The sequence below is a fragment of the Sander lucioperca genome, chromosome 2, assembly GCF_008315115.2.
Source record: "Sander lucioperca isolate FBNREF2018 chromosome 2, SLUC_FBN_1.2, whole genome shotgun sequence".
NCBI classification, from domain to species: Eukaryota; Metazoa; Chordata; class Actinopteri; order Perciformes; family Percidae; genus Sander; species Sander lucioperca.
In genome coordinates, this window is record NC_050174.1 from 97,072 (window position 1) to 124,084 (window position 27,013).

Here is a 27,013-nt window from a genome sequence, read left to right on the forward strand (position 1 = left end):
GTCGTGCAACAGAAAACTCAGATTGGACAGATAGTCTAGCTGTCTGGATTTACCCTGCAGAGATCTGAGGAGCAGTTAACCATAGTCCTCAGAAATCCACCGGAGTTTAGAACGCCAACACAAAGAAAGAGGAAGGTGACGGACATCCGGCCTAAATAAGACACATCCGGCAGAATATCTGGCGGCATCGGAGCTATCCCGGAAGTGGAGCGTCGTGGATATACAGTAGACCATACCTGACCTGAAGTGACTCTTCATAGTCTGAAATTCTATTTCATATTCTCTCCAAATAAAGCTGGCATTTACATGTGGATTGATCTCCAACTCTACATCAAACAGAGTCAGAGTAGAGGGGTGTTTAGTTTAGTATGAGGTCATTCTGACTTATGTTTGTATCATTTTAATCATTATGTAAGATAAAGCACTGTTTAGCTTGATGTTATCAATGTGATGTGTTTTATGTGTGACCGTCTACTGACGTATTGTCTTAACACCGAGGTAAATAAGTGAAATAAGTGTTGCGTTACCCTTCCATGTAACCCCTGGGGTTGACTAAGCATAAATGTTTTTGTGTCTGTTGTGTTTTTTTCATACCCAAAATAAAATCAGGAAAAGTGTGCTGAACTTCAAATGCAGAATTGGTGGAGTAGTTTGTGTTTTTGTGTACTTGAGATTCTCTTCTTTCTCAAACAAACAAAGTTAGGCAAAAAAAGGAGTGAATCATGAAGAAATTTACAATTATTTTTTTTGTGGTGATTTTATTTTATTTTCAATTTTCAGCAGCTGTGCTCCCTGTTTGGTCGTGTGTTACAACCAACACAACAGGCTGTGTTTCCCAGTGAGAAGCCTGTGAGGGATCACACCTCCATCTTTCTCTCTCGTCCAAGAAAATACTGCAGACCTTCCGAACAGCCATCACTTCCCTACTGCTCCATAAATTGGACATAATACGGATGGGTCATCCTTCTTGTGCACTATGTATTGACAAGCTTCCGAGTCAAAAACTGACACGCAGTCATCAGGGAACTGTCTGGGGGTTGAATACCTGCAAATACACAGTAAACACACAGTTAACAGTATATGTAAATACAGACATGAATTAAAAAGTACGACATGTGGAAATGGCAGAAAAACGCACTTATTTGGTACAGTTAATTCAAGATGGCGGACTTCCTGTTGAGTTTAAGGAGTGGGTCCAAGAGGCTTTTTTGTACTTCTCACCATGATACATATGTGTACCAATTTTCATTAGTCTATGTGAAAGTTAAAGGAGGGGGCTTAAACTTTGAAAACTGTTAGGGGGCGCTAGCGAGCCATTTTTGCATGCCTTTCACGAAATCCTTAAAATACATAAATGTTCACCAGGCCTGATGCGACTGTCAATTTTGGTGAGTTTTTTAGTATGTTTAGGCCCTAAAAAATGCGATTCATTCATAAAAATAGAAAGAATAAGAAAAAGAATAATTCCTTCAGTTTCTATAGGGCCTTCGCCGACGTTGTCGGTGCTCGGGCCCTAATTAATTAGCCTGGATGACGGCCGAACTTAGCCCCGCCCACAACGTTTGAGGTCGGGAAGTTCAGTCTGGACTTGATCTGTTGTGGAGCAACTATGCTCGAACCAGAGCTGTTTGGACCAATCAAACTGTCAGGGCGGGCTTTATACGATGATAGACAGATGATCAACAGTAACGTAATCAACCACGTCACCAAAAAGCGTTTGGGTTGAATTTGTTTACAACAAAGATGGCTGCCGCTGGAGAATTGAGATGTGTAGATAAAAGAGGAACAGAGAACCGCGATCGAGGCATTTGTCGATCAGAAAGATGTTTTTGCCGCCCTTCCTACGGGATTCAACATACGTCACATACTCTGTTGCTCTGATTGGTTGTAGGTCTATCCAATTGAGTGCAGAGGCATTTTCTTTCCTGGTTCGGTTGAAACATGCCCCATAATCACAGCCCAATGGAGCAGTATCAGACTCATATTCTGACTAGAATCTGAGAATGACGACTTCAGGCTACTAATTAAAGTGTTCTCATTTAAAAACAGAAATGTTTTGTACTTACCCAGCACAACAGCTACTGCAATCACAGTCCATACATCTACTGTTTCTCCATCTAGATCCCACAGCATGCCACGTCTGATCCACATCGTCCTGACAATGGGTCACGCCTATGGGTGGAAAGAAAAAGTGGTGAATATTTCATAATGTAAGTGACATAAATATAGCCTACTGTATCTCTGTGTTTGTAAGGTTTTTTCTTTCTTTTACCTGCTTTCATGCCCTTAAAGTAGCATTGTGCGTTTGACAGTGACGCCAGAGCACATAGCAGCAAAGCCAGAGCCAAGTATTTCTTCACGGGAAAAAAAATGGAAACAAAAATCACAGTTTTAACATTTGATCTCAGCATACTGAATCCAGATATGTACCCCAGTTTCCAGATTAATTCTTTTTTTTTTTTTTTTTTTTTTTTTTTTTACAAAAGGCTTCATAGTTCAACAAATAACATTTAGATTTTTAATCTAAAGTAGATAATGGATTACTTTCTTATCTAACAAATCTATAACACTCAAAATCTGCAAATATGTTTAATGTCATGTCTAATACATTTCTAATATTTCTCTTGTGCTGTTCTTTCACAAAGACTGTATACATTTATAAATGAACTACTTCAAATTATTCCAGTCGGCCCCTGGTATATTCTCTATCTTTTAAAAGGTCCTTGGCTGAAAAAAATGATTGATCACTCTCTGCTCTAAAACACAGATGAATCATTCTGTAAAGTGTTGCCGTTTTGACAACCATGACATGAGATCCATAAAATGAGTCAAAATCAATTTGTATTACTTTTATCCACTAGTAAACATCAGTTTTTATAACAACTCCCCATGATTGGCATTACTTTATCCAGTCAAAACACAAATTCAGCTTCCAACAAACAATTCATAACTCAACCATCTTAAAACTCACCATAGTGGCAGTCAAATTTTCGTCCAAATTGAATTGTGTTTAGGTAAGAGGTTAAAGTATCCTGTATGATTAATGAAGGGCTCTGTCTTTTAAACAGTGTCTGCTGCAGGGACCTTTGGAATTAAATAAGGGGAGGGGAGGGGTGGTCAGCTTACGGGAAGAGGTCACTCACCACCGTTTGTATTTGTCTTAACCATAGACTTTAAATATCATATTTACAATTTATGGTCTTAACACAACAACTAAAAACACTAGAACATGCAGTGTAAAAGTCATTTTTGAAATAGCTTAGGTTAATTTCGAGATTTGACAAAGTTCCTCGGAGTATCGTCTACTCTTACGTAACTATTTTGGAGTGAAAATGTCTCAGTATTTTGGTGCCCATGGACATTCTGGGAACCAACAGACCAACTCAGATAATACATTTTACATAACCTGAAATGATATTAAACCCTCCGTCAACTAACATTATTACCAACTCAGACTAACTTGCATACTTCAGTAGCCTAAAGCAGACAAGAACATTGAAATTATGCATTAAAACAACAACACGCACACTCACAAATGAGATAATTCACAGGCATTATAGTTCATTATTTTAAGGTTTAGTACATTGTAGAGGGAGTCCGTGATCCAGACTTGTTTTTTAATATTGTGTATTTGTATGTGCTTTTATTGTCATTTTTGATGAATAAAGTTTTTGAAAACCTCATGTTCTGCACATCTTTGAGTCTACAATCTCTTCACAAACAAGCCAGAGAGGTTAAAGGGTAACTATGTTTTTTTTTTCAACCTGGACCCTATTTTCCCATGTTTTTGTGTCTAAGTGACTGATGGGAACAACGATCTTTGAAACTGGTCCAGTATTAAGCAAGATCGCTTCAGTCGGCAGCGGCGAAACAAGCTGCAATGTAAATTGTTCAGCTTCACAAAAGTGCTCGTTTTGCCACTGACAGGCCCAGATTATTATTCTGACAGGCCCAGATTATTATATTAAGTGTCTGACAACATTGTGGAAAGGATCCCTTCAGAGATAGACCTTTAAAACCTCTTTCAGTTTAACCAGCAACAGCTCTGAAGTCGCTAGCGCTAAACACACCAGACTCCATTTTAAAAAGCAATACTTTTAATGTGTCAGACTGACTTGCAGAGCAAATCTCAGATTTGCCGAAAGTTCATCAGGGTTTTCCTAGGCTAAGGTTAAAGTATCCTGTATGTTTATTGACGGGCTCTGTCTTTTAAACAGTGTCTGCTGAAGGGACCTTTGGAATTAAATAAGGGGAAAGGTCGACCTCCTTAGAAATCCTTTCCATAATGTTGTCAGACACTTAGAATATTAAGCTGAGCTTGTCAGTGGCAAAACAAGCACATTTGTGAAGGTAAATACAAGCTGGATAATTGCCCTATTAACATACATTGTAGCTTGTTTTGCCGCTGCTGACTGCAGCGATCTTGCTTAATACTGGACTAATTCAGTGTGCCAATGTGCTGCAATGGCAGCAATCAGCACACTGACTATTACCCCCATACTTATTCCGCCACATTTTTGCCCTGCTACTAGTCACGGAGCGTTGGCAACGCATGCTCACAAAATACATTAAATGTGTGACTTTTCTAAGAGATTTGGCGCGCGGTTTTCACGAAATCGGCAAAAAAAAACGCCCATAGAGTAAAGTTCCCATAGACTTTAATGGGAAATCTTCAGGAAATCGCTTAACATAGCTCAAAACAACCCCTCTTTGGGGCCGTACTGTATTGCCATACTTTAATGTAGAAAAATAATTCAAAGTTTAAACCAAAGACAAGACTTTGGCCTTTATTGGGCTGAATGGGCATTCTGATATCAAGCACGGTTTCTACCAAATCACAGTTTATGTATCGTCCAGTTTTCAGACCGTTTCAGATTTTCCATGGACGGAATGTTGAGTTAGAGGGGAAGACAGAGGGTGAAGCTGCAGTACGATTCTCTGAAATTTTTCCAAACAAATTGCTCTCTCCCCTACAGTTTTCACTTTTCATACATCATGGTTGGTCAAAATGTAGGAAATGTTGTGCCAGTCTCAGACATGTAACTATGGAATCCACCGGACCGAAACTTTTGGCTCTGTTCATACCAACTGTCGTTAGAAACAATGAAAAAAAATATCTGGAAGGACGCAGACGGTTCCCTGTTTGTTACCTGCTCTGAAGAAGAGCATATTTCTTGTATGATTTAGTACAGGAGGCAGTGTCACAGTTGGTGGACACCGCTTCACTTGGAAGCCCACTGTGCCTCATGTGAAAGTCTGTTTGCCTCCCTAAGCACATTATAAATTTGCATCTGCTGCTCCTTACTCAGTCAGTTGGATCCCCTACTCTGAGTCATAAAAAACATAGGAAAATAGGGTCCTGGTTAGAAAAAAAACGGTAGTTACCCTTTAAGGGGTTGTAAATGATCCACAGCCTGCTTTAATCCAGTCCATGTTTTGCGTCGCTCACTGACGCGCCACAAACTGGGTTGCCAGTTTTCTTCATATGTAGCCCTGACTGTCCTACTTGTTTTTAGCGCCCCAAAAGGAGGGATGTGGAGTCGAACACGGCAACAGATCACACAACAAAAGGAAGTGAGGCTTGTACGCACTGAATATTTGTGCTTTAAATAAACCTCTATAATTAACAGAAATACGTCCTTTTTTGATTTTATTTGGCTCAAAAGAAGAGTTTAAACCGTCTTGGAAAACATGGAATAATAGAGCGAAAAGGTGAGCAGCAGAACAGCGATACGCACCCTATCTTGATAGCTTTTAGCTTGCTGTGCTAACGTTAGCATTGCAGGCCAGCCCACAGTCCTCAGACCCTTTACACAGCGATAGCTTTAATGATAAATAATGAGCTAACAGACACGTAAAGTTATTATATTATTTAACCGACGTGTTAATAGTAGTTATATAAGTTATATCATCCTAAGACAGGTCCATTATATATGATAATGATACCTCGTATATGGCTGCAATGATTAGTATCTTTGCACACCCTGCACAAAATCGTAACCTTACATCTTATTTTCCTTTCTAAAAGCGTTATATTGTACATATTTGTTATAATGTCTCAGACATATTTTTATGGCAATATTTCTGTTCATTATTTCTGTTCTTAACTGTTTCAGTACCACAGTACTACTACAGTTTCGATTATTTGTTTGTTGTTGTTTTTGTTTTACTCAAATAATACAGATCAATATACACATAATCAATAAAAGATGTGATGGAGAGATGCAAAAACGGGGCTTTATTTGGGCACTCTTCAATGCATAGTTTATGTTATCCAGTTGAAATAGAAAGAAAAACTAAAATACCAGGCCCGTAAACAGCCTAGTGGAAGGTGGGGTCCTTTTTTTTTCTCCAAAAAGTTGATCTTTTTTTGCAGTTTTCCCTTCATTTTGTATTTAATTATGAGGTTTAAATCCTTCATTTTGGTGACTTTTTATGCACTAATTTGTGCTGGATTAGCTTGTCTGCTGGTATCTTAACAAGCATGGTTTTTGATGCACTGAAAATATTTACTACAGTGTTGTCAAATTGCTTACCAAGGTCATGTACCATCATTTTTAGTCCAAACGCACGTACACATGCACACCTCACAGATTTTGCTATGAGTGCATAAAGTTAGTTGCGTGGATTGTTGATACATTAGACCTCAGATTGTTACATGTTGCTGTCAGTTTAACACATTTACAAAAGTGGTGCTTTTAACAAGATTAGGGCTTCGGTTTGGTTAAGATCATTTCTATTTGGGGGGAGATTTGAATTATTGGCAGTCATTATTTTAAAAGACACAAAAACTAGTTAACCAAAAAAAAAACTGACTTAAACTATAGACCTTTTGGCAGTGAGGGGGTGTCTTTCGAACCACCCAAACCCCCCTGTCTACGGACCTGAATACTGAAAAGAAAAGAAGGAGAAAGAGAAAAAAAAAAGTAAAATGTTCCTTGGTGGAAGGCAAAGAAAGGAGTTTGTTGTTTTCTCAGCTTATCTCATTTAATACATTTTGGCTTCTCTTTGCCAGTTTGGTCTGAATCCACCCGAGTTGTTGAGCTCTTCCCGGGGCCCTTTGGGGCCCAGGAGGAGGATGCATCGAGGTGGGGATAAAGACTTCCAGATATCGGCACGAAAGATGGGCACATCCTTGCTCTTCCAGCTGTCGGCTCACGAAAGAGAGCTGGATTTGGTGTTTCTGGACCACAGCTACGCCAAGCCATGGAATGCCCACCCAGACGCCAGCAGCGCCCGGCCCACCAGGACGCTGTTTGTTACTCCTCGTCGCCAGCCTGAAGCCTTGTCGTAAGTCAAATAGCTCTGTATCATAATCATGTATCTAGGGCCGGGTACCGATTTCAATACTTTTTAGGCACTGACCGAATTGCCTCGAATGTATCAGGTATCGAAAAATGCCTCGTCATTAAATACCCAATTTCAATACCTAAGGAGTAAATCTCATCAGTGTCAGTGAGCCAATAAGCATGCAGCATGCTTCTACCGAGATCTAATAATGTTTGTGATTGGCTGTCTAATGTTACTCGTCATAGAGGCAGGCAGTAAAAAAAATCTACATTATGCACAGAGACGGCTCACGTACGTAAATAATAAGATTTGTGCCGTAATGTTGTCATTTTTTTTGTCATAAGGTATCAAAGTCACGGTATTGGTATCGGTACCGCTATCGAAAACTTTTGAATGATAGCCAGCCGTACATGCATCTGAAAAATCCCCTAGTGATGAATTTGATCACTAAACTATTTTTCTGCCTTGAAGTAACCCCTTCAGCTTCTTTTTTTCTTATGCAACAGTTATTTTGTATGTATATATTTGTTTCTGTATTTATTGTTTATTTCATATTAATGCTTAATATGTTTGTTTGTTTGTGTATGTATGCAGCATTCACCAACATAAGTGTAAGTTGTTGTGCCAATAAACCCTTTTCTGATTGATATTCTTTTCTTTTTTGTCTGCAGAGACTCTGATTCTTTGTTAGATGTAGAGACGGTCACAGCGACACCTGTTCCTCTGTATGATAACCAGAAAGCTCTCAGTGTGATGAAGGAGTGTGAGCGACATGTTCTGTTTGCCCGCACGGTCGCTGAGAGCCCTCCGCCCCCCGATGACTGGGAGGAACACGTAAACAAGTAAACATCTGGAGCCGATCCGCTGTTCATTTAGTATCTGCTTGACCCTCGTGTTCATCGAGAAGATGTTATGAATCGATCGAAAGTATCGCAGGCATTGATTTGACTTTATTGTTATTCTGTTTCAGGACGGGATGGTCAGTGGCCCAGAACAAACTGTTCAATAAAGTCCTTAAAGCTCTACAAGCTGAAAGACTAGCCCGCCTGGCCAATGAAAATGTAAGTTGTGCTCATTTAATTCTGTTCTCAACAGCTTTAAATTTAAAACATTGAGAAGCGTTATTGCTCTCTGAAATCATCATTATCGGTTATTTGATCAGATCTAATGATTGTAGTTGGTTTAACAGTGGACTTCTTTAGCTAGTTTTGTCTTCAAGCTTTTTGAGTGTTATTTGTCTGCTCGAGCTTTTCCAACATTTTAGACAGATGTGGAAATAATAATGGTCCAAAATTATGTGAAAAGGAATGTTTTTATATTGAAAAATGAGGACCCCAAAACCCACCCATTGCGTGCACCCCTGTCTTCCACAAACCCTAGGGATAACACTAAATGCTTAGTCTATATTTGAATCTGTATGTATACTTTCCCACTTGTTCGATAACCTGTGCACTGTTAAACAAAACATATCGTGCATTGACGACTGTTTAAAGAAGTTTATATAGCCTACGTCAATGCTTTATTGGATTGTCATTGGATGACCTGTCATAAACCTAAAAAATCAATGCAACCATATCACGAAGGCTGAAAACAGTTAGGAGTAAACACGTTTTGCAAGAGAAATAACCTTGCAAACCAGTCCAGTATGTTTTGGACACTAAAAGCTCTGGGTTATAGTGTCCAAACACAGGGTTTGGTCTTGTGACAGAATCAGAGTAGATCATTAATGCTATTATACAATGTTGACTACACACAACTTTAATATTGGCCAAAATCAGCATTCTAGTCAGCATTTGTACTGCATATAGTTTTACTGCAATATACTTGCTTTTTTGGATGAGCATGTGCACTCCAGCATGTATCATCATTTGAAAAGCACCTACTCGGTTATTTTGAGTTTCACGTTTTTGAAGTTAAGGCAGAGTATCATCCTGTAAAGTGATATATGTGTGTGAATAAAGCCATTTGTATGTAATTGCCATTGTTGGCGTCTCGTGTGATCTTGTTTCCCTTTAGGCTTCCAATGAGCCGATCTTGCGGAGGATAGCCGTGGACAATTGTGCCAGGAAGGTGCGGCATGCATTAGCCAGTGTCAACTGGGACACCAAACTAACGCAGTGGTTACACACTACCATGATTGAATCCTTAAGCCTTGCTATGCTTGCTGCTTACCTGGATGTTCTGCAGACTCTCAAAAGCAAGGTATGATTGGTGTAATTGAATAATGAGTAAGAATCCGTCTTTATTTCTTGTCAGATGTCTGCACCAGTGTGTGCAAGATCTGGGATTTTTGATTGATTACTATTCCTCTTTGTGCCTTGGAAGTTGCCGTTGCTGATTGACAGAATGTTGCTGACAACAACAAAGACTGGCGCTCCAAGTGCAGAGGCCCTGTCACTGCTGTTAAAACGGCCCTGGGACCCAGCTGTTGGAGTCCTGTCTCAAAACAAACCGGTAACACTCTGTACCATTGTAATAGAAACCATTTTCATACAACTTACTTTGACTTTGTTCTTCATGATGTGTAAAAGTTAAAGACCAGATCGCTGTCTGTTTTCTTATGTGTTTTAGAGCAAGCTTCCTGGAGCCCCGCTCATCCTAATCGCACCGTCAAGCCCAACCAATCCTGCCCTCTCTACCTCGCGGCGAATGAGATTCTGGCAGTCACAGCTCTCCTGTTTGGGAAAGGTCTTAAGTCTTACTCAATTCAATCTATGTTACCAAGATTATTAAATCTCAAAAAAGTGCCTATAACGGCTGTTTCTTCATCAGGTTATTCCTGTGCACAGTCATGTGAACAGCGGCGCAAACATCGGCATCACACAGTGCTTAGAGCACATGTTGGGCACGGTCAGAGCCAAGGTGATGGAGGTACAATCATCTGTTTGTATTTGTATCTGCTTTTGTGACTGTAGTTGCAGAGTGATGGTGATATTGTTCGTAGATAATCCATGTAGTTGATTTGTTTTTAATGTGCATTCACAATAGCATTCATTGCATGAAAGGCGGCCATATTCCGGCCAAATTAGCAAAACAGACTCAGGCTACATCTACGCTGCTACGTTTTGGTTTAAAAACGAATGTCTTTTGCCATGTTTACGCCTCGCGTCCACACTTCTTTGGTGTTTCCGAACCCCTAAAACGGAGACATTTGGAAACACTGCTGCCCCCGTTTTGGTTTGAAAACTCCGGTGTTGCTTTGTAGTCTGGACGGCACAAACGGAGACCTTTTTAGAAACGAAAACGCACGACACAGTCCTATCTGTTAGGTAGCTTACATACCTTTCAGTAACAGTTGCATCTCGTCGTCGCTCCAACATAATAAATCCCTGCTCTTACTATTCACCGTTGTTGTTCTTTCTCCAAAGTATTTTCAGTTTATACATCCATGATTTTAAACTGCAGAGTAACGTCAGACAATCTGCTTCCTGTTTACACTGGCGCAGGCATGCCCAGTGTATGTGAATGGTCATGTGATATGTGTTGTCAGACGTGTTGATATGGACGGAGATTAGTTCTGCTACTGGAGCTAAAACTGTTGTGGGGACTGAGATCGTTTTTGTCTCAAAATGTCGCCTAAAAATAGAAGAAACGTAGTAGTCTCGAGGTAGCCTCAGTCTTCTAAATTTCTTAGCCCTTGCAGAGCACTGGTTTTATTTTGTGTCCATTATTAACTGCCAGTGCTCAGTACGTGCACATTAAACCCCACACTGACCTACTAGACATGTTGTGTTAAAATGTCTCATTGAAATGAATTACCCGAAAAATAATCTTGTCTGTGAAGCGTTTTCTTTCTACGCTTCAGTGATCGTGTCTGTGAAAAATAAAACCATGTAGAATACAGATTCTGTTTTGTTTTAATGTTGGTTTTTGTACATGATGTGTCTAGAGCTGTGTTGATTGTTATACATTCATCCACCAGGTTCACAGTCACTTCCCCCACAAACCCATCATCCTGGTCGGCTGGAACACTGGTGCTCTCATCGCTTGTCACGTAAGACTTCTTATAACGCATCATTGTGATCTCATGTGAAGCTTAAGAGTTTTTACCCTTGGAAAATACATTTTTTTCTCCTTTTCAAAGCGTCACTAGTTGATTACTTACTTAATAATTACAGGTATCCCTTATGGAGTATCTGACCGCTGTGGTGTGTCTCGGCTTCCCCCTGCTAACAGTCAACGGTCCAAGAGGGGTAAGACCTTATCTTCCAATGATATGCATGTTTTTCTTTTATATGTTAATACTTCTTTAATGTCATTGTTTCTACTAAGAAAAAGTGACCTTTATCTTCGGTAGTTGTAATGAATGTTAACCCCCTACGTCAGGAAACGTTTGTTATGTTCATTCAATATCACTAGATCTTACTTTTGTTGTTGTTTAGAAGCGGAGAGATGTGCTGTTTCAATGAGTTCTTCCCTGTTATTGTAGGCCTTTCAGGAGCTTTTTAATCCAGCCTGAAACTACAGTGTCTTTGTACAATAAATTCATAATTATGAACCCATAAATCAAGTTACGTAATGTTCGATATTGCGGCATTGTTTCAGACTAGCGTAATTCTGATTGTTTAGCATGAAGGATAACACCTGGGCCTTTCCAAAGAGGGCTGCATGTGGGCTTTTCTGAGATAAATCTGAATAGTTCTTGTGTTCTTTGTGTTAATTACAGTGTTAGGAGAACAATTACCACAAGCCAAAAGTCTCATTATTATTTTCTTTATGATTTTAATACGTTTCTGTAAAATGTAATCTCTGCCATTTTTTTCTTTTGTCTGTATAGTTGTATAACAATTTTTTTTAAAGATTTTTTTTGGGCTTTTCCGCCTTTATTTGATAGGACAGCTAGGTGAGAAAGGGGAGAGAGAGGGGGAAGACATGCAGGAAATTGTCACAGGTCGGATTTGAACCCTGGACCTCTGCGTCGAGGCATAAACCTCTCAGTATATGTGCGCCTGCTCTACCCACTGAGCCAACCCGGCCACATTGTATAACAAATTATACTTTTATGTGATATCCCTGCAGCATGCATACCATGATAGCCTAGATTGTACTGAAAAATAAATTATGTCTATAACTTGATTGTGATAAGAGTTGAGGTTATACAAGCATTATTACACAAAGAGACCAGCCGCCCCAAATATTGGGGAAAAAAGTGGCTTAGACGTCGGAGGGTTAATGCGCTCCTGGTTTGCAGGATGTGGACGACCCGCTGCTGGACATGAAGACTCCGGTGTTGTTTGTGGTTGGCCAGAACGCTATGCATTGTAGCATAGAAGGCATGGAGGAGTTCAGAGAGAAGCTGAGGGCAGACAACAGCATGGTGGTGGTGGGAGGATCAGATGACAACCTCAGGTCAGTCCCTGCCTCGGCCCACCGGTTTAAGAAGCAGGAAATATACAAATATAATTTGATATTCTTTCTAGCTGAGTGTAAGGATTTTAATATCATTCAGTAGTAATGGTAACACTAAGTGGTGTCCTTCCGCAGAATCAATTCAACAAAGATGAAATCAGACGGACTGACGCAGACCATGGTGGACCGCTGCATTCAGGTTGGTCCTTGTCAATGCATATATTAAATTTACTCCGTTTTGTCTGGAGTGTTTCTCATTGTCTACAAAATATTGATACGGCAGTATATTGTTGTCCTTGGTGCGATACGAGAATGGATACGCTGGCGCCAAATATAGATTTTTTTCATTAATAAAATATGGCGCTCTGAATAAATTTCCCTGCTTCCCTGCGCGCTACTTCATGGCTCCTTAAGGTGGTGTTCAACACATGAATGAGGGAAACATAAGTAAACAAGCCGAAGAGGAAGATGTTTTCAATGGGATGTCAGACAACAGTTTGATGAAAATAACAGATGCCCCAGCCACGTTTAAGTCCAAAGTCTGGACCCATAGTTGCTCTATAGTTGTGTCATTTTAATTTACAGACTGAAAAACTTAAAGTGAGAAAACCTGCACTTAACCTTTTCATGGGCATTTTGTACTCCTAGTTAGACCAATATTGTGATGTATGATAATAGGATCGTCTAGCAATATATTGATTATCGCAGAATTGCTGTATCGTGATATTATCGGTATTGTGAGCCATGTATTGTATCGTGATATTATCGGTATTGTGAGCCATGTATTGTATCGTGATATTATCGGTATTGTGAGCCATGTACCGTATTGTGATATCGGTATTGTGAGCCATGTATCATATCACGATATCAGTATTGTGAGCCATGTATCGTGATATTATAGGTATTGTGAGCCATGTATCGTGATACTATCGTTATCGTGAGCCATGTATCGTGATATTATCGGTATTGTGAGCCATGTACCGTATCGTGATATTATCGGTATTGTGAGCCATCTATCGTATTTTGATATTATCGGTATAGTAAGCCATGTATTGTATCGTGATATTATCGGTATTGTGAGCCATGTGTCGTATCGTGAGGTACCCAGTAATTCCCACCGCAAGCCTGCAGTATCTTTTTATTTTTAAAGAAAACCAAAACGTCTATGATCTTGATTACAAAAGTGTTGTGACTGATCTGCAGGATGAGATAGCGGACTTCTTGTCAGGCGTCCTCGCACGGGCAGAGGGCCACAGCCATGGCTCGGGGGAGACGAGGGACCTGGACACGGAGAAGAAGAAAAGGCCTCGGCGGGAGCTTCCCTTCGACATGGAGAGAGGACGGCCTTCCTCCCCTGCGCTCAGAGTTCCCATCTCACCATCAGGTTCAGAGGTCAGTTAACACCGGCTTCAATTACCAACGTTTCTTATTTGGAGCCTTCAGATGAACCACCAGGGCTGCATCTGATTATCAGGGCCACACACAACCTGCCGACGCAGCTTTCCACAGAATTCTTTGCAGATTGTGGACAAATTTTAAAAAAGCAATTAAAATAAAACTCAAAATGCTATGTCCACCCCAAGCAGAACAACGGTATGTTAATTTCCACAGATGTTCCTTCTGGATCATCGCTGAAAAAACTGTGAAAAACTGCAGATTCTGTTTGGGGCTGCTGATTATTAATTTACTAAAAGAACACTTCAAATAGTATTGCTTAATATTTCTATTTCTTAATGGAATGATAATTGACGACAGTTGCATCACATGTGATGATTGCTCGGTTTGCTTTGTACCGCCAAAATTGGAAACGTTTTAGACTGTCTGTCTGTAAAATATGAAATATAAGAGAATTGGTATTGTTTTGAAAGTCATTGGGTCTTTCTCACACTTTCTCATTTTTGCTGAGTGGGAATAAATGCCAGATATGCCAGATAATGTGAAACTGTAATCTGCCAGACAGCAGAGTGTTGAAGGTGGCAAGTTTTGTATGACAGCGTTTCACTTCTTCCGCTCCGTTAAGTAACAGAATTAAGGTAACAAATATGTACTATATTCTTAAGTTTTCACTTTGTAGCCTGCATTTGGGAGGAATTCTAACATACAGACCTCGTTAGAGCTGGTTGCGACAATTTGCAGCTATAGCATTGTTTCTGATGAGTATTTAAAGCAGTACGTGTACATGTTCAATAACTGACACTAGGGTTGCAAAGATTAATCGACTATTACTATTAAATTAATCGCTTACTTTTTTTGTCGTTCATCGTTTCATTGGTTTGAGTCATTTTTTGTGCACCTTTTACATGTGAATATTTTCTGGTTTCTTCTCTCCTCTGTGACCGTAAACTGAATATCTTTGAATTGTGGACAAAACAAGACATTTGGGAAACACTGATCCACATTTTTCACCATTTTATAGACCAAACAACTTATCGATAGATTAATCGACAATGTAAATAATCGTTAGTTGCAGCCCTGACTGACACTAATGAATCATTGCTCATCATCAGGTGTTCCTCCTCTTGCACTGTGTCCTCAGGATCTGTCTAGTGTCTGTAGCAGTCCCACTTCAAGTCCCAAACCCAAGACGTCTGGTCTGTCTCCAGCGCAGAAGTCCAGTCTGATTACAGCCACGCAGCTCCTAAAGACCCACATGCAGCGCTCTGGCACAGTACTCACTCACAAGCAGGCTCAAGGTTAGTTCAACTCCGGATGCTTTGAAAACAAACACAGTACGCAGTCACGTTCACCTACACGTGCGCAGTGATCCTTGGTACGTGTGCGTACACAGCTCTCATTTACCTCAACTTCTGCTGAATTTTGCGAAAGCTGTGTGAGCTGAACAGACGGAGTGCGATGTGAAAATGATTGCAACTAAAAATATTTAAGAGATCATCATGTCAAAACATCTGATGGGGCAAGATGGAACGTGACTGAAATACTCTCCTCTCATCCTCTTGTCTCTTCTCTTCCTACAACTTTCTTTTCCGACCTTTTTTCCAATTCATTCCAGCTCAGTTTGCTGCTTTTATGAAACAAAACATGCTTGTGAGGAAAAATCTTCCTCCTGGCAGCCCTCCTTGCATTTTTGGTAAGTGTCTATCCTTCTTCCTTTCTCTTTCCTCTGTGTCTCTTCACTTCTTTCCTCCTTTCCATTGCCCTAACTTTATACATAATGAATGTCACACACTGAAATACTGCACTGGCCCCTCACTAAACATCCAATGTAATGCTTTGAATTTTACATTTCTCAAACTCAGAATAGTACATTTTATATAGCTGAACATTTTTAAGATTTCATATCATTGGTGGGGATACAGAAGAATAAAACAGCCCAGGTTCAAGCCCCCTCAGCAGTCTGGTAAATATGTAAGGGATCATGTAGAGCGAGGGGGACCGCCATTATTGCGAATTAAACCCCGGTCTAGTCAGGGCCTTGCCTCAACCTGAAGGGGTTTAATTCGCAATAATGACCCACTCACTCTACATTATCCTGCTTAATACATGGCTACTTACTAAAGAAATCAATATGCTTACACAAAATACTGATTTAAAATGATTTTAATGTTCCTCCAGAGTCTATGATCAGAACTGTGTCCATAGCAGCGGTCTATTCAGAAATGAAAGACCATAGAATGCCGTAATTGACCATTAAGAATCGAGTATTCAACAAAGCTGTGTGTGTGTGTGTGTGTGTGTGTGTGTGTGTGTGTGTGGGGTGCAGTGCCAGTGACCAGTGATCAGATGGAGGGCCTGGACAGAGATGAACTGCGGCCCCATGGCAAGAGGAGGCAGGCGCCTAACCCCACACCAAGCAAAGCCTCCAAGAGAGCCAAGATCAAGGTCACCATTGTTTCCCAGAACGAGTCAGCAGGGGGCACCATGAGCTCCGCTGCACAGCAAGGTACAAACCCTGGTATCTTTGCTTCCTTGCTTACATATGAGGCAATAGCTATGTCCCAATTCAGGGGCTGCAGCCTTCATAGGCCACGGCCTTCGAAGTCTACCTCGGCCGCAGCCATCCAAGCCCACGAAGGACGAACCGAGCAGTCTCTCTAAATGAGACGGTCTCGTCTACAGAGCATTTCCTGTACGCGTCGAAGCACTGCTCCTTTCGTCTAGCAACCGTGACAGCTGCAGCTAATAAATGATCAAAACGTGTTCTTTTTATTTTACCATTTGGTGTCTCAAAGAGAGAGGAAAATAAATAATAAACCCTCATGTAGGGTACATGTGAACATCTCTTGTCTCTGAGACCCAGAGCTCCAGTCAACTCCCAGCGGAGGCCTTAGAGCAGGACTGGCCGGGCCAGATATCGAATACATTTTTTATTTGCCATACATTTTCATAACGCTGCCTATCTTCGACTTCTACACAGTTCATTTCTCACCTAAAACATTCTCAGAAGTCAATTTAATAAGGAAATGGCAGATGAAAATTGTGAAAAAAATAAAAGAAATATGGTTATTTTGGTTGTTAGCGTTTGTGTTTGCCTGTGCTTCTGCTTGAATGCCGAAATGAATGCTGGGAATCCTGGGGCTGCGAAGGATACAACAGTTGAATCCTCCGAATTCTGTGAAACTAGGCCGCATTTGTGGACCGCATTTAAAGGCACTTTCGAAATTGAATTAAATGGGTCAGTCTTCGTCGCGCTGGTGCGACGCAGTCGATCTACAAATGCAGCCTCCTACGGCTGCAGCCTTGAATTGGGACATAGCTTACATCTACACTACGTTTTCCTTTTTAATAAATCGAGCGTTAACCATTGCATCGATGTATTGCTACACCCCTACTGACCGAGCAACATGATATGGTTCTTTTTCTGTGCAGTGGGTGTCTCTGGGAAGCCCTTAACTGTGACAGTGGGACAGACTGTGGCTGGAGCCAAGGAGCTCTCTGGACTTCTCACAGGCCAGCGGTAAGCTAGCCCGCCCGGCTACACACAGGCACATTCAGTATAGAGCGCTTAAGCCACTAATCATGCCTACACCCATGCCAACACTCCCACCCTTTTTGGATAAACGTGTGTCTGATGCAGAGGGGTTGATGAGTGGCGTAGTCTGAGAGCTAAGTGATGGCCAAACATCACTTGCTAAGGGTAGCTCCTGAGTAGGGTTGGGCATCGTTTTGATTTTAACAACTCTGATTCTTCCCTTCGATTTTGGTTCTTATCGATTCTCGATTCCAATTCTTTGAGGGGTGGAGTTGAAACGGGTCACACGCTTATTTCACAGATAAGAGGAACATTTATTTTGATTCAGTGTTTAGCGCTTTTTCTACGTAGAATGGAGCCGCTTACTGTGCTCCGTGGCTGCAACACAACAAGCGCCAGGAAGTACGGTGGCCACCAAAACTGGCACCCTTTTAAATTTGGAACCGCTGATTGGATTTGAAACCACATTTTCCAAACGATTCCAATAAAAAACCGATTCCATTGGAATTGTGATTTTTTTTTTTTTTTATATAAACGGTTGCAGGGTTCAAAATTAGCACCATCTACTAGCCAAATGCTGGTTAAAATATGCAAGTGGCTGGTAGATTTACTTCGCTCACCAGCCCAGAAAAACAATGGTAATCTATTGAGTGGCTGGTAAAATGTGAACGTTCACTATCCATTTGGCTAGTGAACAAAAAAAGTTGATTTTGAACCCTGGAACCAAGTTGGAACCGGTTCTCGATGCCCAATCCTACTCCTGAGTAGATTGGTGGTTGTTTGTCACTGCAGGTCTGGTAGTCTCTCAGAGGTATCTGGTGCCCTGTCCCCAGGCTCCAGCTCATTCAACAGCGTGCAGCCTTGCATGGTATCAGGGTCGTCCACACCAGTCCTGGCGCAAGCTCCGGCTACTGCCCAAGGTATCTCTGTCCTGTCCTGCCCTGCACGTCTGTTTGCACTCTCAACTGTGCAGCTGATCTCAGCACAGTGACCTCAACAACACTGTGCAGTTCTAACCACTTTGTAGATTGAGATTAAAGCTTTGAACACTGGATGAGAAACAGTGTGTGAGGACAACATATTTAAGTAAACATCATCATTGATTACCTCTTGCGCCATCGCTGTCTGTGACTGTCCCAAACCTTACCCTTTTGGACATTCATACGGTGTGTTTGTGTCTGTGTGTATGTGTGTGTGTGTTTGTCCATCTAGTTTAGGCCTGTAGGGGGATTGGGTAGGAGCAGTTTGTTGCAACGAAACTCCCGCACACTGTCTAACTCGCAAAGATACATTTCATTTTAATAAGCTATTTTGTCACGGCATAACCAACCCATGGGAACTTAAGGTCTGCTCGATATAATCACGATTATTTCGGTCAATATTGAAATCATGATAATTTAACACGATTACTCGTTGACTTCTGGAAAGATGTTGCAATCATTGAACTTAAAAAACAGTGGAAAAAGTTAAACAAATCAACAGTAAAAAAACACAACTGTGAAATTTGCAGGGTTAGTACATCAGTGTTAGTGTAGTACACACTACACTAAATATCACATTTTAATATATAATTAATACATCTCTACACTTAATATTTAATTTAAATAATAATAAATAATTAATAAATAACCAGCTTTTCAAAATAACAGTTGAAATGTGCAATTTTAAGCTCATTAAACTATTTGCAAAAAAAGTGCTATAACAGTTTTACTGGCATTGCTCCCATTCTCCTCCGTGACTCGCTCTCTTCCACTTTGCCCGACAACTCTTCTCCAAAACAACCAGCTGTGAGATAACAGAGCTCAGCCCATAGCTTCACACACTCCAGCAGATAGTATGCATGAAATAAAAACCGAACATGTAATTTCACTGTGTGTAACTACGCTATCTAACCGTGTGTTGTGAACCGCGTGTAGTGATAAAAAAAAAAACCAGACAACAGCTGTGTCTCAAAGACCGGGCAGCAGCCGGGACGTTGAGAATCCACCGTGAGAGGTGATGGATAGTTCCAGTGACTTCGTCGTGTATTCACTTCGTGGAAACAAGAGAAGAAAGCCTCACTGATGTGAAGAACAGGACAGAGAAACTTATATAAATGTTCTCTGCCCACCATATGCCAACACTCTGGTAAGTCCATCACCCCGTCTCTGCCCGGGCGGCGGGCATGCCCCAGCTGCCGCACATTTGTTGACAAACTCCGACGCACACGCGACGGTGAATTGGCGATTGCTCTCACGGACACACGCGCGATATCAACTGGCTAGTTATCCTCCAGACAGCGACGGACCACGACTCTTTTTCTTTCTCTCATTTCGGCCGTGTGGCGTGCGTGCCTGCTCGCGGTGTGAAGCGCGTCCGCACTATTGTCCGAGATTTTTTTTTTTTTTGACGACCTAGTTAAGGCGGTGGGGTTCCCCAGCTTAGGCGGGCCTCCCGAGCTGCAAAGTGCTGCGGGAAACCCTGGATCGATTATGATGTGACAATCTATCTTTGAAAGCTAGACAGTGTGCGGGAGTTTCTTTGCAACTTTTGACCTACTCGTCCCCCTCCTACACACCTGTCTCATGTAATAGATATGCAAAGTCTTTTTCCTGCAGCAGTTTGTAGAAGGGGTTGTTGTTGTTGTTGTTAATATTTGCCCCAATTTTCAGCTCAAATGATTCACTGCCTTTGTATTTGTGTGCAGCGCCTTCCGCCAGCAGTCTGCTACAAGGACTAAGTTTCAGTCTTCAGGAGATCGTCACCAAAGCTCCTAGCTTGGCCTCCACAGCAGTCAGTACAGGCAGCACCCAGGTACCTCTTGGTTACATTGCATACAAGTTTGAATGCCCACAATGGATATTTTGCTTGTTTAAAGTCCATTCACAAGGAGTTATGTAAACTATACTGACAACCATTTCCAAAGTATTAATAAACTTTATATTATAAAGCACTTTTCGTATCAAAAATGGGCTTTACGTGGTTGAACCAGGGTTCAAACATTTCAGGACCAAAATCAGACAAAAACAATAATGAACTTTATTTGTATTGCGCCTTTAAAAAAAAGTAGTTTACAAAAATGCTTTGACAGAAAAAACAAAAGCACATACAAATCAATACACATGCCCATATATATCGTCTTAAATTTTGGATATCGGATTATGAGACAAGTGTTGCCTTTTCCTGATTTTATTCAGTAAAGTGATGTCATGTTCTGAACTTACCAGACTGTTGTAGCTGTTCTATTATTTGCTTTTATCCACTTAGTCATTATATCCACATTACTGATGATTATTTATCAAAAATCTCATTTTGTTAATGTTTTGTGGAAGCACCAATAGTCAACTATACAAAATAGGTGTTTGGTCAAAAATACTGCCATATTTGATTTTCTCCATGTCGCCCAGCTCTAGCGTGACGTCGGGTTGCGTTTTTTCAAAAGTAAAATCTGTCCCACCTTTTCACCGCAGGCTGCTGCAGTTTTTTTTTTCAGCGGCCCCCAGGCTAAACGCACTACCCCCATTCAAAACGTATGGAAAGACCTGCGTTTTTGCGTTTTCTGATGACCGCCGCAGTGTGTGTGTGAATGCACGCTCAGTCTGTTGTTGTATATGACGAGACTTTAAACTGTTTGTTTGTCTTCTAATTCTTCTCCACCCTCAGGCGGTCTGTGGCAAGCCCCAGGGTCAGGTCCTGAGCTCCGTCGCTACCAGCAGCAGTACTCTGCTCCGGGCGATGCCTGTGGTCACCACAGGAGGAGTGGCTAAAACCACCGCCATCCACCAGCTGCTTACTAACGGCGGGCTGGCCAAACTTGCCAGCAGCTTGCCCGGCTTGGCGCACATCACCAATCAGACCGCTGGTATGTCTCGAACTGCCAAAACACGACGGCCACGTTGAATTCTCAGAGTTCCTGCTTCCTTTTTTGTTTTGGAAAACACTAGTTCAGGACGTCTGTAGGCCAGGGAGGATTGCCGCAGTAGAGGACAGCTCTGTCGACGTGTGTGTGTGTGTGTGTGTGTGTGTGTGTGTGTGTGTGTGTGTGTGTGTGTGTGTGTGTGTGTGTGTGTGTGGATGGTTTGCCTGGAAGAAGCTGACTGTTATGAGGTTGCGGAGTCTGGCGCGCAAATATAGGTTGCGGCATCGGAGGGCAGATCAGCGCCGTACGACATGCTTTGTTTTCGTGTTCAGAAAGAGCTATATGGGAAAATTAAGGTCAAAATGTTGAGTTCTTAACTGATGTTTCACACATAATGTTTATGTAGATATGGATGCAAGTGTGAAATAAATATAAATGTACAAAACCATTTTGATACAGAAGAATTGTGAATTAAGTTAAAACAAATGTGGGCTGACCAAATTGAATACCCAAAAGCTCAATCCAGACTGCTTTTTATGTCAGATTTGTTTGTTAGAGCTGTCACTTCATGTGTGTGTTTATTTTGTCTGCCTCTTCATGTAGAAACATTTTGTAAACCCTTCCATTAAATCACCTGCTTCTAATATCCCGACCTCTTCCTGAGACATGTTGAAAGGCAATAACGTTAGCACATGGCATTACTCAAGCTCTGTTCCTGTTGCTACAATAAAGACTGGAATCAAACTCCCGTTTCCATTGCTCCTGTTTGTTTTCTTTTTCTTCTCAGTGTGAATCACTTGTACTTCCCACCCCCTCTCGCCTAAACTAAAAACTCAACAAAGTTGCCTTTACCTCTCATTATGTTCATTGTCCAACAGCCTGCAGCCTGCTGTCGTTTTAATTTGCTAACCTGACCACAAAGCAAAAAAAAATCATTGACATGTTTGACAACTTTTTGTGGCAAAGTCAAACGCGCCAGTCTTCTTTTAGTCCTAGATGAACTTTAGGGGTTAGCATGTCTGGCTGTTAGTGCTGACTGAGTAGTTCTGTTTGTGTGTCAGTAGGGCAGAAAGCCCCCACTTCGATAACGGTGACGCTGCGAGGAGCACAGCCGAGTAGAGCGGGATCTCTCAGCCCAGCTGGTGAGGTTGTGACGCCGGCTCGCCCCCCCGAGCCTAAGGTGTGTCTCATTTAAGCATCTACTGGCTCCTGATTTTGTCATCATTTTTACTTGGAGCTCTTTATTTGGTTACTTATCATTTCCAATGTGATAGCATGATGTGGTGATTCATGCAACATCTGCCTTTTTACACTGCCCGCATTGTTATCCATACAACCCAATTTATCTTTATAATTTTGCCAAACACAACCATATATATATATATATAGCTTAATGAATAATTAATTACCCGCCCCAAATAGTAATCCTTAACCCAATTTAACATGGTGTTTTGTAGCTTAATCTGCATTTTAAATTGCATGTACTGAGTTCTTTTAAGTGTATAAACAAAGGCACACTGCTACGGTGGACACAGAATTCTCCGCAGATTTAAAATAAAATAAAATAAAACTCAATGTTAACCCATCTCCACACCAAGCAGAAAAACAGTCTGCTAAATTCAGCTGACTTTCATTCTGGACCACTGCTAATTGTTTGGGTCTGCTTAATGTTTGAAATGCCACTGGAAGGCTTTTAATTTAATAAATCAAAGACCTTGTTTTATAGAACAGCTGTTGTCACAGATGCCCCCTTATTTTAGAGGCAGAAGTATTTTGACAGATTTTTTTTTTTTTTATATTTTGACATAATGGTTATAGGAAGTTAGATAAAAATCAGCCATGACTGCAGAGTTGAAACAACTTCCTCAGCTAAGTATTCTCTTAATCCATCTAAATAGGAGGCTGTGAGTTCTCACATACCTTCTGAAGATATGAACTCTAAAGTTGGCAGTCGGTTCTAGAGCCAGAGAAGTAAATGTCAAACATTTCTTTGTCCTCCAGACTTTAACCCTTGTGTTGTCTTCCCGTCGACCATGCAACGTTTTGGTTTTTCTGGGTCAAAATTTAAAATTAAAACTTTATGGTCTTCTTTTTCGACACTTTTGTAGCTTTTCCCAATGTTTTTGTCACTTTTTTGACATTTTTGTTGCTTATTTCCAAGTTTTTTGTCACTTTTTCAGATATTTTGTAGATTTTTTTCTGGGCTTTTTGAAGTTTTTGGTTGTTTTTCCCCCCATGTTTTTTAAGCTTTTTCTGACATTTTTGTCACTTTTTTCAATGTTTCTTTTTTTCCTATCTTTTGTCATATCCTATAAAACTGAATTAAACACCCAAATTCAATCCACGTTATTTTTTTGTGACAATTTGGTTAAAGAAAACCCCAAAATGGGTCAAATTTGACCCGAGGACAACAGAAGGGTTAATATAAATATGGTTATTATATGTTCTGGAGTGTGAGTTAATGATTCCCCTGTGCTCTGTTACAGCAGTGAAAGGCTTCCATGTGGCGATGCACCTGAAGTAAGCTGGTGCTGTGCCAGGGGCATCTGGGAGCCACAGCCTGCCAATGTGACGCTACCCCCCCCCACAACATGCAGAACACCTGCCACACGTCCTCCAGAGAGTCCCACTGTCCAGATGGTTCGGAAAAGGCCGGGCCGTTACTGTCGGCTGTGGATGTGCTGCTGCGTTGTCCCAACCTTTATGTGCAGATGTTTGTCTCCATCAGGGGCGGAGCGGGGGTGGGGGGGCTCCAGTCCCGAATGTTTTCTCAAAAAAGCCCCGAATCATTTAGGTCATTTCCTCTGTCTCTCTTAATGGACCGGAAAATCAATGAAGCAAAGGTTCTGTTACTGGGTGAAATATTGCCTTCGTTTCAAGATCAGTAATGCTGTTTACGCCAAATTCCTACCCTACCTACCTACGTTATGTTATGTAACTTAAAAATAGAAACATCAGACAGTTTCTACCTCTTTTAAGGTGGCAGGAGTGAAAATGAGTCATCTTCAACATTTGTTGTGTTCTGGTTTCAGAACGATGAAGACAGTTGGAGAACAATTATAAAACAGGATGTCACCTCTACAGGATGATTCTTTTCCCTCGGCAAATGTGGTTTTCCAAAATGATGTACAGATTTTTAGGCATTGTATTAAATCAAATGGCTTGAAAAACAGTGCACATAGCTGCCGTAAATGGAGCACGCCCCCGGATCCCGCCTAGGTTTGGGCTGAGCTCTGAAAGTTTACCATATCTGGCTCCGCCCCTGGTCTCCATGCTGCAGTCTGTGCTCTCTTCTCACACCTTTAACATTCTGACAGCCAGATACAAAACATGATTACACGTTATCCTCAAGGCAGGAAATCAAATCGTGTGAGGAATCGGATAAACTGCATCCCACCTGGACTGTGATAATCCCGCTGCACAGCCCATAGAAGGACAGTCTTGGTGCAGACTATACACCTACAACTCAACATCTCATTTATTATCCCCAACGGGCTAGACGAGGAGAGCTGCAAATATGAATCGATTAGTTGTCAGCTATTAAATTAATCGCCAACTATTTTGATAATCGATTAATCGGTTTGAGTCATTTTTTATGAAAAAAATTATTTCTCTGAAGAAGAAATTCTCTGATGTCAGTTTGTTAAATGTGAATATTTTCTAGTGTCTTCTCTCCTCTGGGACAGTAAACTGAATATCTTTGAGTTGTGGACAAAACAAGACATTTGAGGACGTCATCTTGGGCTCTTTGGGAAACACTGAGCCACAATGTTCCACCATTTTCTGACATTTTATAAGCAAACAACTAATACATTAATGGGAAGAAAAAAAAGAATCGACGATGAAAAGAATCGCTAGTTGCAGCTCTGTGTGGACAAGTAGGATTAACAGGATTGTCAGCTTGTGTGTGGAGCAGTTTGGATATTTCTGAATAGCTCCATTTTCGTAAAATAACTCAATTTGAATGTCGGTCGTGGCTTCCATGTTTATCACAGTAATAATGTTCACATCATTACAGTGTTTCATCATAATAATTGCTTTTTTTGTGTAGCAGTTTCTTTTCACAGTGACAAACAACTTCACATAGGCCTAAAACATGTTTGAAATCTCAACTTCAACACTAATTTAATGCCTGATTGGTCATAATTATGTGTTTGCAGAAGCTGCAGTTGACTGTTAAAGATGCCTGGCGTTGACTGTGCACTTGTGCAATGCTCCCTTAGAATAAAATGCACTAATCAAAGTCAAATCAGAGTATCTTTATTGTTCCTTAAACGGAAATTGGTTTGCAGCTAGGATTCATACACAAAACACAGAAACACAAACAGACAACAAGAGGATGAGAGTAGAAAGCAACTTGCTTGGTCTCCTTTGTGGTGCAGGAAATGAATTCCCCCGCCAAAACCTATTTTAAAAAATTGGGTGGCTAAGCACCGGAGAAAAGCCGCGGTGCCGCTGCAAAATAGGCTCGGAAGGAACTTGTTGGTGGCAACACAAAGGAAGCCCAAGGCATTGGATATCCGGCCTAAATAAGTGAAATCCGGCGGATTTTCCAGCGGCAATGCAGCAATCCCAGAAGTGGAACGTCAAGGATACAGATTACTGTAACGTAACCCTCTGCTGCAGTAGCTTCAGGGGCAGGCTTACGAAAATAATGAGAGTGTAGTTTGAGTTGGCTTTCGTTTCATATCTACTTTAGTGATTCATATGAGTTAATTTCATGTTTGCACAGAGAATGACCGCCAAGCAAATGTGTTGTTGTTCCTAGGTTACTCACAACACAGACGGGGTAAATTTATGACCAAAACGTTACGTATACTTGGGCATATGGACATTTTTGACCTTTCCTAGTGGGGTATATGGCGTATACCTGCGCATCACGTAGACCAGGGGTCTTCAATGGTTTTTAAGCCCAAGGACCCCTTAACTGAAAGAGAGATGGAGCAGGGACCTCCTACTACATATTATGTATAAAATGAAGTTGCATATTAAACTGGGCCTACAATAACGTGTGGGCGGTCTAAAGCCTTTATAGATAGCTTGTTTTGCATAGAATACTAAGCTTTTAAAATAGCCTAATAATTGTTGGTATGGTTTTATAAATCATGTTTTAATGTTAAACATACATGTGGCACAGTGAATCCTTAGGATGAACTGTATCTGTGGATGGCCTTAGTGACTGCCTTACCTATAGGCCAGTAAGCAGTGGGGATTTATATTTGCTAATAATATGTTGGATTTGTGTTTAATGATGTTCATTTTTGAAAAAACTTAAATTAACAATAATTTTGAGGCCCCCCTGCATTGACTCTGAGGATCCCCCAAAGGGTACTGGACCCCCTGTTGAAGATCCCTGACGTAGACTACACCACTGTGTGGGGGTACTTTAGAACAAAAAGGTTGGGAACCAGGGGCAATTCTAGGATCAGACCTTAAGGGGGCCCAGCCCCTAATGAGAATGTGTGCCATTCATTATCTGATAATCTCTGAGCTACTGAACAACAACGTCAGCTATGATGGAACTAAACCTGACACGTTATAAGTCACAGTAATAATGACCAATTTGACACAATGTTCTAACATTCAGCAATTTTTGTTGCTTACGT

At 41.0% G+C, this 27,013-nt stretch overlaps 2 protein-coding genes across 10 annotated transcripts; one reads left to right on the forward strand and one right to left on the reverse strand.

Annotated features, from left to right (window-relative positions):
- Positions 1 to 741: 741 nt before the first annotated feature.
- LOC116053925 (beta-microseminoprotein A1-like) lies at positions 742 to 3,116 on the reverse strand. The gene is made up of 4 exons (XM_031305153.1): positions 2,972 to 3,116; positions 2,273 to 2,354; positions 2,067 to 2,172; positions 742 to 1,045 (listed from the first exon to the last, which is right to left on the reverse strand). The coding sequence occupies exons 1-4, from the start codon at positions 2,972 to 2,974 to the stop codon at positions 916 to 918; spliced, it is 321 nt and encodes a 106-aa protein (XP_031161013.1). The 5' UTR covers positions 2,975 to 3,116; the 3' UTR covers positions 742 to 915.
- Positions 2,097 to 25,656, forward strand: kansl3 (KAT8 regulatory NSL complex subunit 3). 9 transcript variants are annotated; one of them, XM_031305056.2, is made up of 22 exons: positions 2,097 to 2,210; positions 7,016 to 7,290; positions 7,962 to 8,132; positions 8,261 to 8,351; positions 9,307 to 9,492; positions 9,616 to 9,744; positions 9,862 to 9,978; positions 10,063 to 10,161; positions 11,213 to 11,284; positions 11,409 to 11,483; positions 12,482 to 12,639; positions 12,775 to 12,838; positions 13,843 to 14,031; positions 15,176 to 15,332; positions 15,650 to 15,727; positions 16,361 to 16,540; positions 17,467 to 17,554; positions 18,362 to 18,489; positions 20,256 to 20,362; positions 21,212 to 21,410; positions 22,469 to 22,587; positions 23,894 to 25,656. In XM_031305056.2, the coding sequence occupies exons 2-22, from the start codon at positions 7,079 to 7,081 to the stop codon at positions 23,897 to 23,899; spliced, it is 2,625 nt and encodes an 874-aa protein (XP_031160916.1). In that variant the 5' UTR covers positions 2,097 to 2,210; positions 7,016 to 7,078; the 3' UTR covers positions 23,900 to 25,656. The 9 variants fall into 9 exon arrangements, with proteins under 9 accessions (XP_031160916.1, XP_031160915.1, XP_031160917.1 ...); XM_031305055.2 differs by lacking the exon at positions 2,097 to 2,210 and adding an exon at positions 5,505 to 5,712; XM_031305057.2 differs by lacking the exon at positions 2,097 to 2,210 and adding an exon at positions 5,505 to 5,712 and having other exon boundaries at positions 22,472 to 22,587.
- The last annotated feature ends 1,357 nt before the right edge of the window (positions 25,657 to 27,013 follow it).